This window comes from Ciconia boyciana, chromosome 3 (assembly GCF_034638445.1).
Source record: "Ciconia boyciana chromosome 3, ASM3463844v1, whole genome shotgun sequence".
Lineage (NCBI taxonomy): Eukaryota > Metazoa > Chordata > Aves > Ciconiiformes > Ciconiidae > Ciconia > Ciconia boyciana.
In genome coordinates this window covers 83,537,122-83,552,466 of record NC_132936.1, presented here as the reverse complement: position 1 = coordinate 83,552,466, position 15,345 = coordinate 83,537,122, and the positions used below count along the sequence as shown (strand labels likewise).

Genomic DNA, 15,345 nt, shown 5'->3' with positions numbered 1-15,345 from the left:
GGGATATATAAAACATTTGTCCTTGCATAGATAAGGTTCTTATAATTCCCAGGTCATATACAAAAGTTCAGAGACTGCTCTGATGTTGAGCTTCCAATGTATTTTCACCCCAAGGTAACCTTAGATAAGATTTTATGTATGTTTATAAGGAACTGAAAATAAAATCTTAGTACAGATGTATGGATAGAATATATTTGTATATTACATTTTCCATTTCATATAACATCCACTTTTGCATACTAAGAGTGGGTATTGAGAAAGATATTTTTACAGAGGTTTGTCAAGCCACTTCCAATTATAATATAAAAATACTGCATCTTTCATATAAGTTGTAGAACAAGATAAATTCCACAGTAAACAGGATTTTTACCTCTTCTGCATTGTTTTTGCTTTGTGGGACTCCTAAGTTTTGACAGAGGATTGCAAACCTCCTTCACTTTCCTGTTTCTGATTTTTTTTTTTAAATAAGCGTTCTGCAAAATATATGTTATGCTCTAATCGTTGCTCTGTGCAGTAGAATGCTCTGTAACAGGCTACTGCTTTTGGATTTTTAGGGCAGAAATCTTTAATTCAAGTGGACTTTGGTATTCTTGTTCATTGGTATCAGGATAATGACAACATGCCATTTTCTTAAACTATAATGTATCTTCCACTTGTATGTGTGCATTTTTTTCCTTCATTGATTTTTGTGTTTGGTGTTTTCCTGGAAAAAATATTCCTCATAAATATTAGTCTGAATCACTGGAATAACTAGATGGAAATTTCCTTCTGAAATATTTGAGGAAAAATTACTATTTTGACCTTTTTATTTAATAGAGTAGATGCATCTGAAGCAAAATTTCTTTTTTCCTGACTATACTATGTAATAAAAGTACAATATTGTATCACTAGCTTTATGGTTAAGATGAAATGTGATTATAAATAATGTATTTGGTTTATGTTCAGTTTTAAGAACCTCTGTGTGCCTGTTCAGCAGTATTCATTTTAATATGTTCACATTGATCAGAGTGAAGATTGCTATGGATAGATAAGGAAAATGTAATACTATTTAAGATAATTATGAAAATTAGCATCTCCTCTACTAAGATATGTGTTTGTGGCACCTTTCTAAAAGACTGCATAACTCAAAGCTGTGTTTGAACTAACTCTATAGTGTATACATTTCAATTAATATACAATCTATCTACAGTATACAATGTGTTACAGCTCACTCTGGAGCTTAGAGATCGGCACACAAGTCTTACGTCCTTGGATATACAGCTACAAATATTAAACTAATAGGGTAGTATTTTCAATGTGAAAGTGAGTTTTGGATATAGGCTAGAATTTACAAATGCATTAAAAGAAAAGCAGGTGATATTTTTTTAAATTGCTTCTGGAACTGAAATATTTAAGTTTCAGAATAAAACTCTGCATGTAAATACTCGTATGTTGTTTCACAACCTTCTTTATAGCTTTCTGTATCTAGCAACTTTTCTGCTCAGTGCTCAGGTTTAATATGGTATGCTTTAAGAATGGATGCTGCCTACTCACACAGCATTCATATGAAAATGCAAAGAACACATCATGTGCAAAGTGGCACAAAAAACCCTTTAGAAACCCTTCCCATCTTATTCTGCCAAACTTTAAAAATTGTTCCACCCATACTGAGTATTGAACAGGAAAAGACAGAAACAAGAGAAATGAAGATAAGAACTCTTCGCTTACACGTTTTTTAGAGTTCATTATAATAGCTTCAAAATTAATTGTACATCGTTGTTATAGGAAGACTAATTATTGTGTTTATTGTTTAGATGAATTCTGGTTCTCAGATGGGTCCTTATCTGATAAAGCCAAATTCAATGATGCTGGCCTGATGCCCCTGCCAGACACTGCCACAGGGCTAGACTGGTCCCACCTGGTAGATGCTGCACGAGCGTTTGAAGGTAACAGGAAAATTTGAATAAAGATTGATGTTCAGTACACAAACTTTTTTTGAAATATATACTGTATAGCCACATTTTGAATTACAAAAATCCCGTGTTTGCCTCCGTAGCCCGTTTAGTTCTTTTGACAGTATCCCTTCTCAGTGCGGAAGATTGTCACTGAAAATTTGGGGTATTCATGATACTTTCAGTATCTATCTTAGATACAATTAATCCACTTAGGGGCCTAAGTTCCTTCTGTAATCAACTGGAAAAATCAGGTGCTCTGAAGGAGAGATTCAAAGCATTTAAGTTAGATGTTTAAAATAAAACTGGGAGTAACACTTCCCTGAGTTTATTGTGTTGTGTTTATAAACTTGCACGTGTAGTCCAAATGATGTTGCAGTCCCTCTCAGTTTTCATAATAAGCCCTTGAAAAACAGCAAAAATGTACACTATATTTTCCAGTAGCAGAACTTGAGGTGCAGGATATAGACTGGTTTTGCATTATTACATTATAAGATCAGGTTAACTAAGAAAAAACCCCGTTCGCCTCTCTGAGAGCTAAACCTACACATAATGTATAAACACAGGAAGGTGGATGTTGGTTTGAGTGTATATATGAATATATACAGTTGAATATTTGTGTTTTGTTGTTTCTGAGGGGTGTTTATGTTAGGTCGCTGTGCTGTCCTAAAATTTCTGACATTTCTTAACTGGTGTTACTCTCATGAGTGAATGTATGGGAAGTCAGAGTTATCTGTGAATAACGATGACATTACCACAGTCACCGCTATATAAGGTGTAGGTCTTAACTTTATGAGGAAAAGTGGTTGTGAAGTTAGTGATGAGATGTTCTTCTGGTTTTTTAACTAAAAGCAACCATGGGAATCAGTTTTCTGGTACCTGATTCCTTCCCTAAGTATGAAGAGATTAAATTTCAATTTGATCGAAAGCTCTTCAGAACTACTTACTATACTAATTTAAACAGCATAGTTAAAAACCCAGACCAACAATGATGATGAGCAATCTGAAGTACTGTATTGTTTCTTAACTTGATTAACCGTATCTGCATTCATTACTATTCAGTACTACTCAAACACGCCTGTTGTAGCTGGAAGGAAGTACCGTGACACTGGGAATCTGACAACTGATCCCGTGCATTGCTGTTTGATTGCTCGGGGAACAACCTGCTATTTGTCACTGACATCTTAAACAACTGAAAATAGATTTGGATCAGTAAACTACTAACTCCATAACTTTGTACTTGAAGAATATTTTTAAATGCTAATAAAAATTTTGAGTTCAGCTGACTAAAAGGTCATTCTGTACCAGTTATGCTCCTGTATTTTCAGCTTTCTTTGAAAACTTTAATAGATTTTCAGTATTTTCACTACTTAACATCGTGATGAAAATAATTTCACTTTGGTAAGTGTTATGTGAGTGTAATTACTATGTGAATTTGAGAGAGAGAGGTAGAACAACATAGCTATCCACAGTGCGCTATCATAGGGAGGAGGAGTATTCACTTGTTGGGTTTTAATTGCAAAAATCTTAGATATATCTGTAGATAATGCTGAAGAACTGATGGTCTGAGTTGCAAGACAGAAACTTTTTTTTTTTTAATTATTGTAAGAATTTGAGTAGTAAATAATAATCTAGTTTTGTATGAAGGATTGTAATTCTTTTCTGTTTAGGCCTCTGCAGTAGAGACATCTGTGTATAAGTTAGATTATTTATAAAATTTTTTTACTAAATTCATAGTACTGCAATTTGAAATTTTTACAAGGAATGGAATTTTTAAGCCCTTGTTCAACTTTCTCTATCCTATGTCTTGCAATTTGAAAGTAATTTTAAAAAGAATAACTGATAGTCATGTCATAAAAAAATCACTGGGAGGGAATATGTTGGATATGAATTAGCAGGTGCAGTTCCCTTATGTATTTTACTGTTGTTGACTTAGGAGTTGCTTCAACTTACCATTTAAAAATAGCTTGGAACTACTGTTCTGCATTCTATCAATGTGAAAAAGAAAGTGGATGATTCTAAAGTTTGTCCACTTCTGAATGTAAAACTGCTTTGATCTTTTTATTAAACTGGATGGAAATGTGATCACATTTTATATAGGACAGTCTCAAAAAAAACCAAAACAAACAACACGCCTCTCCCCAAACCTTCAATGAAAAAGATCACAAAATGGATAAGACTTGTTTAATACTGATTTAAGACGTTAATGTTAGAGTTGCTCTCTAGTTTGGCTTTGCCAACCTCATATTTCAAAGTTGTGTTCTGTTCTAGAACCTAGATACAAGACTTAATTTTAGGGGTTTTTTTGTACAAGGTCTTTTCTTAATATCAGTTTATTAGAATTACCAATCTGATTCAAAGGTCAGGGTTTTTGCCCTGTGATCTCTCTAGATTGTATGTTGACAATTTACATATTTTGATCAGTTCAACGTCCATAATGTGGGCCTCACAATCCTTCACCTGTCTGTCTTAAAATGCAATTGAATCTCGATTAATGTTAAATATAGACTTTTTAGGTGCTTATAATGTTGGCATCAATTGAATTAGGAATTAAATATAGTAGCAAGATTTTTGCTGCCATCATCTGTACTCAGAGTTTACTCATGGGTGTAACAAGAACAGCGGTCTCATTTTTAGCTCCCCCTCTCCCCCTGCCCCAAATGAACAATTGACTAAGTTGTTTATTAATAAGTATTAGCTTTTATCCAGCTGAAGCCTTGGTCCTATGTAGAACGGCAGTTTTTAAGCTGTGGTCCATGAGGGTGGAGTAAGTCATTACTTTTTTTTTAATTGAAAGTATGATGATAATGCTTCTCACTTTGTGAGGATTTAATTTTCACTGCTTTTGCTTGGCAAGAACCTTTTTGGGAAGCTGAATATTTACTTCAAACTTTTCCTGAAAATCCTCTGTTATTCCTGAGACAGATCTTCACAGTGCAATGGAGAGCTGTAACTCCACAGGCTCTGGAAGCTGCATCAGTAAGCGGTTTTGCTTGAGCTGTGTCTGTTGAGGGTCAGTGTCCATAAGCTTGAGCACAGTGCAACGTTATTTTAAGTCTTTGCACTGCCTTCCTTTGCAGGACATAGTTTTGACGCTGATATTTATACAGAGATCATCTTTAGCATGCATGCAGTCAGTAGCAAGGGGTATCCTTCCATTTCTTTCATATATGGGTAGGCTACTTCCAGTTCCCTTCTCCTGTTTTGGTGGGAGCTGCAGAGCGATGGTAACCAGGGAGCAGTTGACATGCTAAAATACACTGTTGTAAAATTTTTGTTTCCGTCCCTGAAGCAAACAATAAAAAATAGATAGAACTGGATGTGACTGTACAGCAAAAGAGGTAGGGTTTTAGGGAGGGCAGTTGGGGTGAAAAAGGAAGTTGAAGCAAAAAGAAAGAAAGCATGTTGAACTGAGTAAAGATAAAGACATGAGGATTTATAGAATAAATGGGAAAGCCAAATTAGAAAAAGGAGAACAAAGACATCTCAGAAAAGAATAAGGGAAAAGGAGAGAATGTATTTTTTAATGCTCTTTTTGTATTCTCCTTCCAATAGATCTTCAAGTTAGGGAAGAAGGACTAGCTTTCAACATTTGTATTGTGTTGCTGGTGGCTAATTTTGGATCTTTTCCATGTTTTGGGAGCAAAAGAAGAAGCCTTTCTAGATGTCCATATCTGTTACTGTCATTATAGAGGAGAATTGACACAAGCATAAATATTGATTATTATTATGAATAGAACTTTGTACTATTTGTGCTACTTTAAACTGGGGTTATTGTGCTTAAAAAAAGCTATTTAGTGTCTGGTAAAACATATTGTGGGAATTAACAGCCTAAGAAGGTCCCTCTGATGTCTCTGATTTAGTTCATTAAAATAGGTGGTTTCAACTTCTGATTTTTTTCCAGGTTATTTTTATGAATGTCTACTAGTGCCAATCATAATGCAGTGTTTCTTAATGCCAATTTATCTTTGCAGAAACATCTGTGCTACTATAATTAATATTATTTTAATACTTCCATTTAAAATCTTTATAGCTTAATGCAAGTAATGCTACACATAGCATAATGAGAAAGAAGTGAAGCATTCAGCATGAGAGATAATTATTTTAACCAAATTAGTATGTTAAACTGCTAGAAAAAGAAAAAATGAAAATATTTAGTTAACATTTGGTCATTTCTAGTGCATGCATGTGTAACTCTTTTTGCTTCAGTGCATATGTCAGTGTACATTTGTGGGTAGACTTTGCCGTAATAATGAGAGAGAGGCTTCATGCACTATATTCGTTTGAGCCTTTTCTGCTCTCCCGTACATCAAAATTGTCTGGAGTTTTTTCTGGCCTCTGTTAGTGGTCTAGAACAATGAAAATCCAGATTAAAATTCTTAGTGGTTACAACTGTACAATTCTATTACTTTAAAGTGAGACATGCATTTTGTCTCATCTTTGGTCTTGCTAAGTCAGCTGTTGGTTAAACTTTTGATATAAACAACAATATATTTTTGCAAATAGTTTTCTATGCATGGGTCCTATGTGGGGTTTGGCAAGGATGTCCCAGATAAAAATAAGAGCTCTGAGATTTACATGTATTTTCTTCTATTTAGTATGCACATATCACTTGAATTGAATAGGAGGTGTCCCTATAGTTTGGAGGAAGCAGAACTTATGTCTACAGCATCATAGTCAGAAATACACTTGATTTTTCTTACGAAAAATTAACTGTTGGTGAAGGTAGCTTTGATTTCATTTTCATGAATGTAGAGTCAAGCCAATTCTGTTAAGAAGAAATAAACCAAAAATCAGTAGGAAGATTTTGCTCTTTGAAGCACAAGTTCAACCTTCACCACAATTCAGGTTTAAAAACAGTTCTGATTTAAATAGTAAATTGGTGGAACTATTGCTAAGCATGAATACTTATAGGGAGATCAGTGAGATTTGACATACTTACTGAAAATAAAAATGTGTCTTTAAAAGTACTTGAAAACTATTCAAAGGCAAAATATTTTGCTAGTCCGGGATCTTCTTGATGTACTAGTTATTACAGAAATTTATTGTGTTACTAACTTGTTCAGAGAATGATTTTGACACTAACCTGGCTTTTGAAAATTAAGGAACTACTCTTTGAAGAGCAACACAGGAATTTACGTAGCATGTTATATGATTGGAGAATTCTGGTTATTAGTGGCCATGTAGTGACTTTGTTCCTCACCTGATGAATGTGAGAATATGGTTTCATATTTTATAAAGATATGAATATTGGAAAAATATGTTTAAGTTATACTAGGAAAATAGAAAAGGTTTAACAATTAATTTCCTACTCTAAGTGTTAATATTATTTTTAAATTGTGGAGTTGAAATTCGTTAGGGATTACACAAGGAAGAAAAAGTTAATCTGCACATTATACTTCATTGCAAGCACGCATGTTTTTATGTTTTTGTTGTGTGTTGAAATAATATGAAAATATTTTAAAATATTGTGTTTAAAAATGGCATCACATGATTTCATTGACAGCTGCATGTACCTGTTTTTGCACCTGCTTTTATCTGTCAAGAAAAAGATGCTTTCAAATATTGCTGGGGGGATCAAACTGACAAAACATTTTCTCAACTGACAACATAAACCAGACAAGTGGCCATTCTCTTTAATTACGCTCACTCGGCAGAGGGAGAAAAATGCAGATTTTTTTATATTACAGTAGAATTGCCTCTGAGACACAATGTCACATGTCACGTATTGTTGGCCATAGAAAAAATAGCAACAGCATAACGTTTGTTGCTGGCTTTGTTTTCTTCTGTCAAGTGGTTATGAAAATGTGACCAGTGTAAGGGTGAAATCAATAATTGGATACGTACCTCAAACTGATTGTTTACACAGTCTTGTTTCTGGCCTACACACTGCGTTTGATCTGGGAAGCTAGTTTTAGTTTATCTGTACTAATTAAATCTATTCAATTTAGTAAGTTTCAAATCTGTAAATGATGTCATTGGTTATGTTTTTAAAATTATATTCTTACCTTATTGTCAGCACATATGAAAGTCACGTTTGTATTTGCTGAGATCCATCACTAGTCAGAAATAAGGATAAAAGCAGGGGAAATGAGCTGCGGTCTTTAAAATTGGACAAAAAATGACATGCAACTTTTCGTCATTATATTATAGAATGAATTGTCCATCTTTGCTATTCCTTAAAACTATGCATTTAAAAAATCCCTTTAAAGAGCTTTTTAGTGATTTCCTATTTTTGTTTGGTAAAAAACTTTTAAACCAAAATTTCCTTCCTAGTTAAAATGATCTGGCCTATATTCACTGTTTGGATGCTTAGAGTTTGGAGGGTTGTCTTGCTACGTATCATGCCAAGTTGCCACGCTGTGTCACAATACTGGGTATTACTACGAGAGACACGGGGCATGACACCTCATGCTTACTGTCATGTCGGTGTTGTGTAAAAATGACATCACAAGGCCGAGAGTGAGAGCCAGCATGAGTTGCATGGGGAGTGTTCCACTGTGGGCGCTGTACGTGAGGGCCACAGCTGCTCCAGTGGAGATGGACTGTCTTGTTTATAGGAACATTCTAAATCTTATTCCAGGTTTTGACTCAGATGAAGAATTTGGGCCGTTCTGTCATCACACGCCGTTTCTAGGTGATGGTCTGGGATTGATGACTTTTGCCTTTTGTAAACTTTCTTTAATATTTCCTATGTTTGCACGTTTGCATGATAATGCAAGCTTTGGGCCTGTGGGGTGGTAGGCAAGGGGAGAAAGGGCAAGGCAGGCATGTTGTCGCCAGAATTTCTACAAGCCTACAGACATGGATTTTGTTTGACAGAGATAAGTTAAATCAATCTCCACAGAATATGTATTTTTTTTAAAGAAGACAAATTAAATCCTAATGAATATATCATTTACTCCTGTTCTGTGCAATGATGATCTGCATGGCATACTTCTATTATGTGGTGACTGATGTATTGTGGCAACCACACTGTATATCCATAGGTAATTACATCTGTGCTTGTTAGATTATGTTCTAATGGAATCCAATGTAGATAATAGCGTGCCTTAGTAATATAGATAACAAAATCTCAATTGATAAAAATAGTGTGAATGTATTGTTTTTCAAGTATGCAGATTACCTTTAGGTTCTGCAAATGCTTGAGACAGTAAAACAGTACGAAACGAACAGTGCAGATTTCTGAGGAATCTGATGGCTTTAAGTCCATGGAAAATGCAAACCTTTTCGCTGAATTATTATCATCATTGGTTGTGGCCCTGAAATCTCAAATGGTTTTCTGCAGATTTCATCAAGACCAATTTACTGTTCATATCAGCATTAATGGGTCAAACAAATCTGTCTCACTCTGCTGATAGACACAAAAAATTGCTTTGGGGTTGCCTTTGGATGCAGATGTGGGGAAGCCAACTAGTTGGAATATACTTTACATCTGCTGATTATCTTCAAAGCTGTGATGTAGAAACCTACATCCATTTCTCTAACTGAACCAGGATAATGGCTGTAATATAGCCTTTTATTTTGTATATATGTCCAGCTTTAAACGTATCCTTACGTTACTTTTTTACAGATCAGAGAGTAGCATCTTTTTGCACCTTGAATGATATGCAACAAGCTCAGGGCTTGGAAGAAACACAAGAGTTACCTTTGGATGAGAGTCCCACAGATGGAAAAGATTTCCTTGAGGCTACCGGGTACGTCAGAATTAAAGCGTATTTCTTACAAAAATATTTTAAGAAAATATTTTCTCTTAATGTCGCATGTCAAATTGCCTGTATGCATGTTTCACTGCTATTTGATGGCAGACCTGTTACCTTGTATGATCATGTCTTTACTTTAATTTTGAAAAATGTTGTTGCTTGAAATCAACCTCTGAGCAGTTCTATCTAGAAAATATGTAGTATAGTCAGATAAAGTGCTCTCACTAGAATAGGCCTCTAATGCAAAGTGCTGTTAGATGCAGAGTTTCAGCGAATCAAATTTTTCACTGTATTCCTCCTATACAATAACAATTTGTGTTATGCTTATTTCTATTTTCATTTGAATAGAACCAATAATGAGCTCAACTGTGTAGTATGCAATAACCTTATCTGCAGCAAATGTCTCGGACTTTGGAACAGGTGTTCCTACCTATCTTTTGCAACTATTTGCTACTCGCAAATACATAATTTTTCATTTATACAGAGGTAAACAAATCAAGAGGACCTGTAACTGAGGACTGCAGGAAACTTTTATGCCAAACTGCCCGATTCTTTGAATTCTTCCCAGTGCTCTGGGAGAGATTATTCTCTTTTTTTCTTTTTTTTTTTTCCCCCTGTCTTCCCTGATGTGCAGAGTACACTTGTTAAAAACACAGATTCAGCAGCATAATCTGCCCACTAGCACACTTTAAAAGAAAAACACATCTTTGATTAGCTTTGCTCTTCAGCTGCAGGAATGGAAGAACAGGAAACGGAGGGAAAAGTCTTCTTGCTTGTTAGATTATCACATCTTAATTTGAAACAATTTTACACAAATTAACTTACTTGCATGGTAAAGCTCATTTCTTGTAATGACTTCTAAGTCCACATCTTTCCCCAGCCTAGTGATCAGTAAGGATTGCAAAAGACTGTTAAAGATGTTCCACTTTTAGCATTGGCAAATCTGTCAGATTTGTGCACTTGCATGAAGCAGCTGATTCAGCTTTGTATATAAAGCTTCTCTCTTCAGCTTCTCTCTTCTAGACAAAATGATTCACATTATGGCTAATTTCATCTATAACGATACAAAACTGTCTCCCACAGTGCTCATTGTCATACAGGAAACAGAAGCTAGTCTCAGTATTTTCCCTCAGTCATGCATTTGATTAACCTGTGGCAATATTTCATGTTTTGACCTTTAAATAAAATATTTTTCTCCATAAAGCCATAGGTTTATCCTTTACTGGAAATGACAGAACTGCAGACCAGACAAAAGAACTCTTTAACAGCTCTTTTGGTTTACAATAATTGCTGCTGCAGCTTGCTTCAGATTAGTACGGTCCTTATCAGAAAGCAGCTTGTTAACAAATGTGCTCGGCACACCATTTAGCAGCAAGTTTGACTTGCACTGTGAGGGTATGTGCAAATAATTCCTAAAACATTCCTTCTTAAAATCATTGTAATTTCTGCCTGATTTACATGAGAGGCAGTGTCATATTTCAGATATTGCAGCCATGTCTACAGTAATAGCCTTTTGCCGATGCTGGTTTTGTCTGTGTTTTCCTAAGTATGCCTAAACTGATTTGTTTCCTTTGCTATCACTAAAAGTGTTTGCAAAAGCTGGGGGAGAAAATGTTTTTAACTAACCCAGAGTGAAGGTAGTGGTTTACTTTACAGGGAACATGCTCCAAGTACTCTGACTGGAAAAGTAAACCAGCTAGAGGTCATCCTCCGGCAACTACAAACCGACCTGAGAAAGGTAAGAGATCATTATTACTCTCCAGTTTTAATAGTTATATTTTTATGCAGAGGTCATCAAGGGCTTGAAAAAAGTACATCAGTTAAACTAGATAGTGTAATTAATGAATGGTAGAGCCCAGTGGTTGATCAGAACACTGAGGTGCGGAAGGTCCTGTGGGAGTGGTTATGTGAACAAGCTGCCCCAAGGCTAACTAGTTTATGGGTCTTAACTCCAGAATAACTGTCCTATATATAGTCATACCCCAGAAAGAATGAGGCACTTCATCTCCATTTATGGTACCTTGGATTTAGCAATGGATAGGGATATGGACACGGGCACTGTGGCTAAGTAGTTAGCACTCCAGATTTGTCATCCTTGTTGCCTTGTGGTATCTTGATCATGTAACAGTGACTTGCTTTGTCTCATTTGCTGTCTAAGCTGGAGCTTAGACTGAGCTGGAGACAATGCCAGGACTGGTAGAAATGAGACTGCTTTTGGTAAGAAAATAATGATGTAAGGGAAAATTTTGAAATTAGGTATTTTTGTTCCTTAACGTATGCTTGAAATCAATTCCTTATGACTTGGGCTCTCACCTATGATTTGTAATAGCTAAAAGCTTCTTATCCTTTTAGTGCTTGAATTTTTTTGTTAAATGGGGTAAACTCCTATAATTTTTGTATTAAAGTAGCATCTAGTTTTCTTTTTAGCTTGCAATATTTTCTCAGAATGAATGAGGTAGTTGGAGCATATTGGGAATTAACTTACAGTTAGTAGTTGTCAGAATGGATTAGGGAGCTCAACAAAATATAACTGTATTACTTGCACAGAAGTATTAACAACAAAAATAAATGCTGTCATCACGACTACTCCCTTTACTCAACTTGTATCTTTGTTAACCAGGAAAAACAGGACAAGGCAGTTCTCCAAGCAGAGGTACAGCATCTGAGACAAGATAACATGAGACTTCAGGAGGAGTCTCAAACAGCAGCTGCTCAACTGAGGAAATTTACAGAATGGTTTTTCAATACGATAGACAAAAAATCCTAATGACTGGGCCCCTGGAAAATACTTATTTGAACAATGTAACAGCTGTATTTTTTTGAATTAGCGGGGTAATAATTTCACTGTGTTCACAATCCATTTTAGGTGTTTCTGCTACATTCTCTATCCAGCTTTATTCATTTGAAAAGGAGAGAGAACTGTGGTAATCCGTCTTTAAATTAATATGAAGAAAGCAGAGAGTAGCAGATATTTGTTCGTGTGCAGATGAATGTAAAAAATCCTTAGTGTCATTTTAGACATTTTTAGAAGATGCTCTGGCTGGGGCTTGCCTGAAGAGGAATATTTGGGGTTTTAGTTCCTGCATTTCAGGTGCGCTGGTGAAGATGTTAAAGCAATTTACATTAGCTTGGGCTTCAGTATTGTAAGATAAAAAGAATAACCAGACATATACTTTAATGTTTAAAAGGTGCTCTATTTTTTTGTATGTACAGTAGTTTTATTTCCACAGTCCACATTGTCATAGCAATAACAATGGAGGTATAGTGAATAGTCACAAAGCTGTGTTTATAAAATGTTAGCACTGATGTGTTTAACACTAGTTTGGATGCAGATACATTAGAGATTATTTATTTGCAGGAACAAATGGTGCCTGAATATAAACAGTGTTCTGATTTTCTAAAAATACACATGCCTTGTAAATGGCTCACCGGGGTTAGCCCACTCCCAACTTCAGTTACTTTTGTATAGTTGATGTTCAGCTAAACAGTTCTACTGCTTAACTATTGAAATCATGTATGGTGTGAGCCAGCCAATCAATTGTACAATGCCAAATTTGTTTATCTTTGTACAGAAGCTTGGATCAAGTGTCTTGTATTTAACACCTTTATTTAAGCTTATTTAACCTAAATTGTTGTTTTTATAAAGTTTGTTTTATCTGCACTATGGTGAGGTCAGTTGGTTGCAAGTCGTAATATTTTTAGCTTGCCAAGACCGTACTGAGGAGTTCTAGAAAATTCTAACAATTGGATGCTGCTAGTACACAATTGATTTGTTTGTATGCTTTAACATTTTTAACTGTTTAATTTGAAATGAACATACATCCTGCTTTTTTAATAAATGTTAAAAATCTAAACCTGACTTATTTTATCGTGTGTTATCTATAACCACTGTCACCAGTAATAGCTCAGGGTGCTGTTCAGCCCACTCTCTAGGTTCTCTGTCTGGAGACAGTCCACCCCCCAGAGCTCTCACGATTCCTTGTTACCATTGAGGGACTGTCAACGTGACCAATGTTGATCTCTTTGGTGTGTGCTATCCTATAACCGAGGAGGTGGCTTCACGGGCCAAGGAACAAAAGCTGTTTTGACTGTTCCCAGGCATTGATTAGTGACCTAGGAGAAAAACTGCTTTACCCAAAAATATGTTCTAAAGAAAGTTTTCAAAAGGCGTCTAGTTTTCTTATATTATTTTACATTAATTGTAGCAGCAAATAGCTTGCCATCTTCTTGTGCCAGCAATCAAGGATTTGATTGCAGTGTTAGCATATGTGAGATGTTTTGTGTGTAGTACTGAGCTTAAAGTCTACTCCAAAAAGGTGCAGTTTTGCAAAATGAAATGAAGCTAATGAGCACGTTTGATGTTATCCTTCTGAGAGGAAAAAAAATAGTTCAAGATCACAGTTGTATCGCAGCTTCCTTTCAGCAGCTGAATGCATTCAGGCAAACCTACAGAAAATTGTTGAAGAGTTACAAAATATATTCAGCTGATGCAATTAAAATTCTGTATCCATTGTAGTGCATATAGGCTAAGAAATGTTTTGTAAGTTGAACAAATGTCCGTCCCTGCTATAATAATTGTTCTGAATGACTGCTCTTAGGAAAGGTTATACATGGGCAGAGAATCAAGGCTTTGGTATCCTTACATTCAAATGAAAAAGACTATTTTGTCTTTGTATTTTTCATCAAAAACTCTGACTCTTACATACCAAACATTATCCATTAAGCTGTATTAACTTAGAGTAATTAAACATGGCAGTCACGTGTTACACTAGATTCTGATTTAAACACCTTACAGGAGTCACTAGCAAACCCATCTGGCTGGCGACCTTGCCAAATAACAGTGCTGAACAACTTGGGCAATTTGTCTGCGAACATGTTTCTGTGCGGATTGGTTTGTCCACTTTGAAAAGCCATGCTAACTGAAATGAACCTGAGAATAAGCTTGTTCTGAAGGGACGCTATTAGGTTTGTACAAGAGTTTATAGCCACTATTCATTTTAGCTCTTTATCTCTCAGTTACTGAAAACAAATACTTACCTGCACAAAAAGGATTTTCAGTAGTTATCTTCTTTTCCCATCCAACTGAAAACATTTTATTTCCAAAAGTGACAGAAAACTTTGTCTACAAATCTCTTATTCCCTTTGCTGACAAAAGCAGTTGTGTCAGAGGCACGTGGCTCGCTCTTAAGAAACTTTCACCATGGGAAAAAGTTTCTAGTCTGGCTGTTACTGTTTTAATGACGTGTGAATACAGTATTTATCAGAGACCATAATACAGTTTTGGCATAGGTAAAGGCCATTTAATTGGGCATTTTAATTAACTGTTTTTTCAGAATAATCCTCGCAGAGACATTTTGCTAACAAAAATGCCTGGTTTAGACATGTGGAGGCAAAGGCTAAGTCTACACAAGAAACCAGTGTGGAGCACTAGGAAAATTTAAAGTGTTGCTAACCCAGGTTTTGGGAGTGGGAGGAGATCTTTCAGGCTCTTTCTTGTCCAGTCCCATGACTGGACACCTCTTAGTGGCTGAAATCGTATGTTAGGTGGGCTCTGGCTTAGCTGCGTCTGGAAGCTCTGTGCTTTAAAACCAATCCATATGAACGAAAGTAGAGTGAGTGGGGATGATTGAGAAATTCATTTCAAAGATGTGTTTGTGATCTGAATTAAGACAGTAATATGGAAGGGTTTTAAATGTCAACAACGTCTTCCC

General features: G+C 35.6%; 1 protein-coding gene across 8 annotated transcripts in view; it reads left to right on the top strand.

Annotated features, from left to right (window-relative positions):
• Positions 1-13,473, top strand: part of SIPA1L2 (signal induced proliferation associated 1 like 2) — a 120,480-nt gene extending 107,007 nt beyond the window's left edge. For 3 of the 8 annotated variants that reach the window (XM_072856353.1, XM_072856350.1, XM_072856351.1), the window contains 5 exons: positions 1,794-1,925; positions 8,515-8,568; positions 9,505-9,628; positions 11,291-11,372; positions 12,255-13,473. In XM_072856353.1, the coding sequence (XP_072712454.1) occupies positions 1,794-1,925; positions 8,515-8,568; positions 9,505-9,628; positions 11,291-11,372; positions 12,255-12,401 (539 nt within the window). In that variant the 3' untranslated portion in view covers positions 12,402-13,473. Of the gene's footprint in view, positions 1-1,793; positions 1,926-2,993; positions 3,122-8,514; positions 8,569-9,504; positions 9,629-11,290; positions 11,373-12,254 lie in introns of those variants that run through there. The other 5 variants (XM_072856354.1, XM_072856352.1, XM_072856355.1 and 2 more) reach the window with 4 other exon arrangements.
• Positions 13,474-15,345: the final 1,872 nt, after the last annotated feature.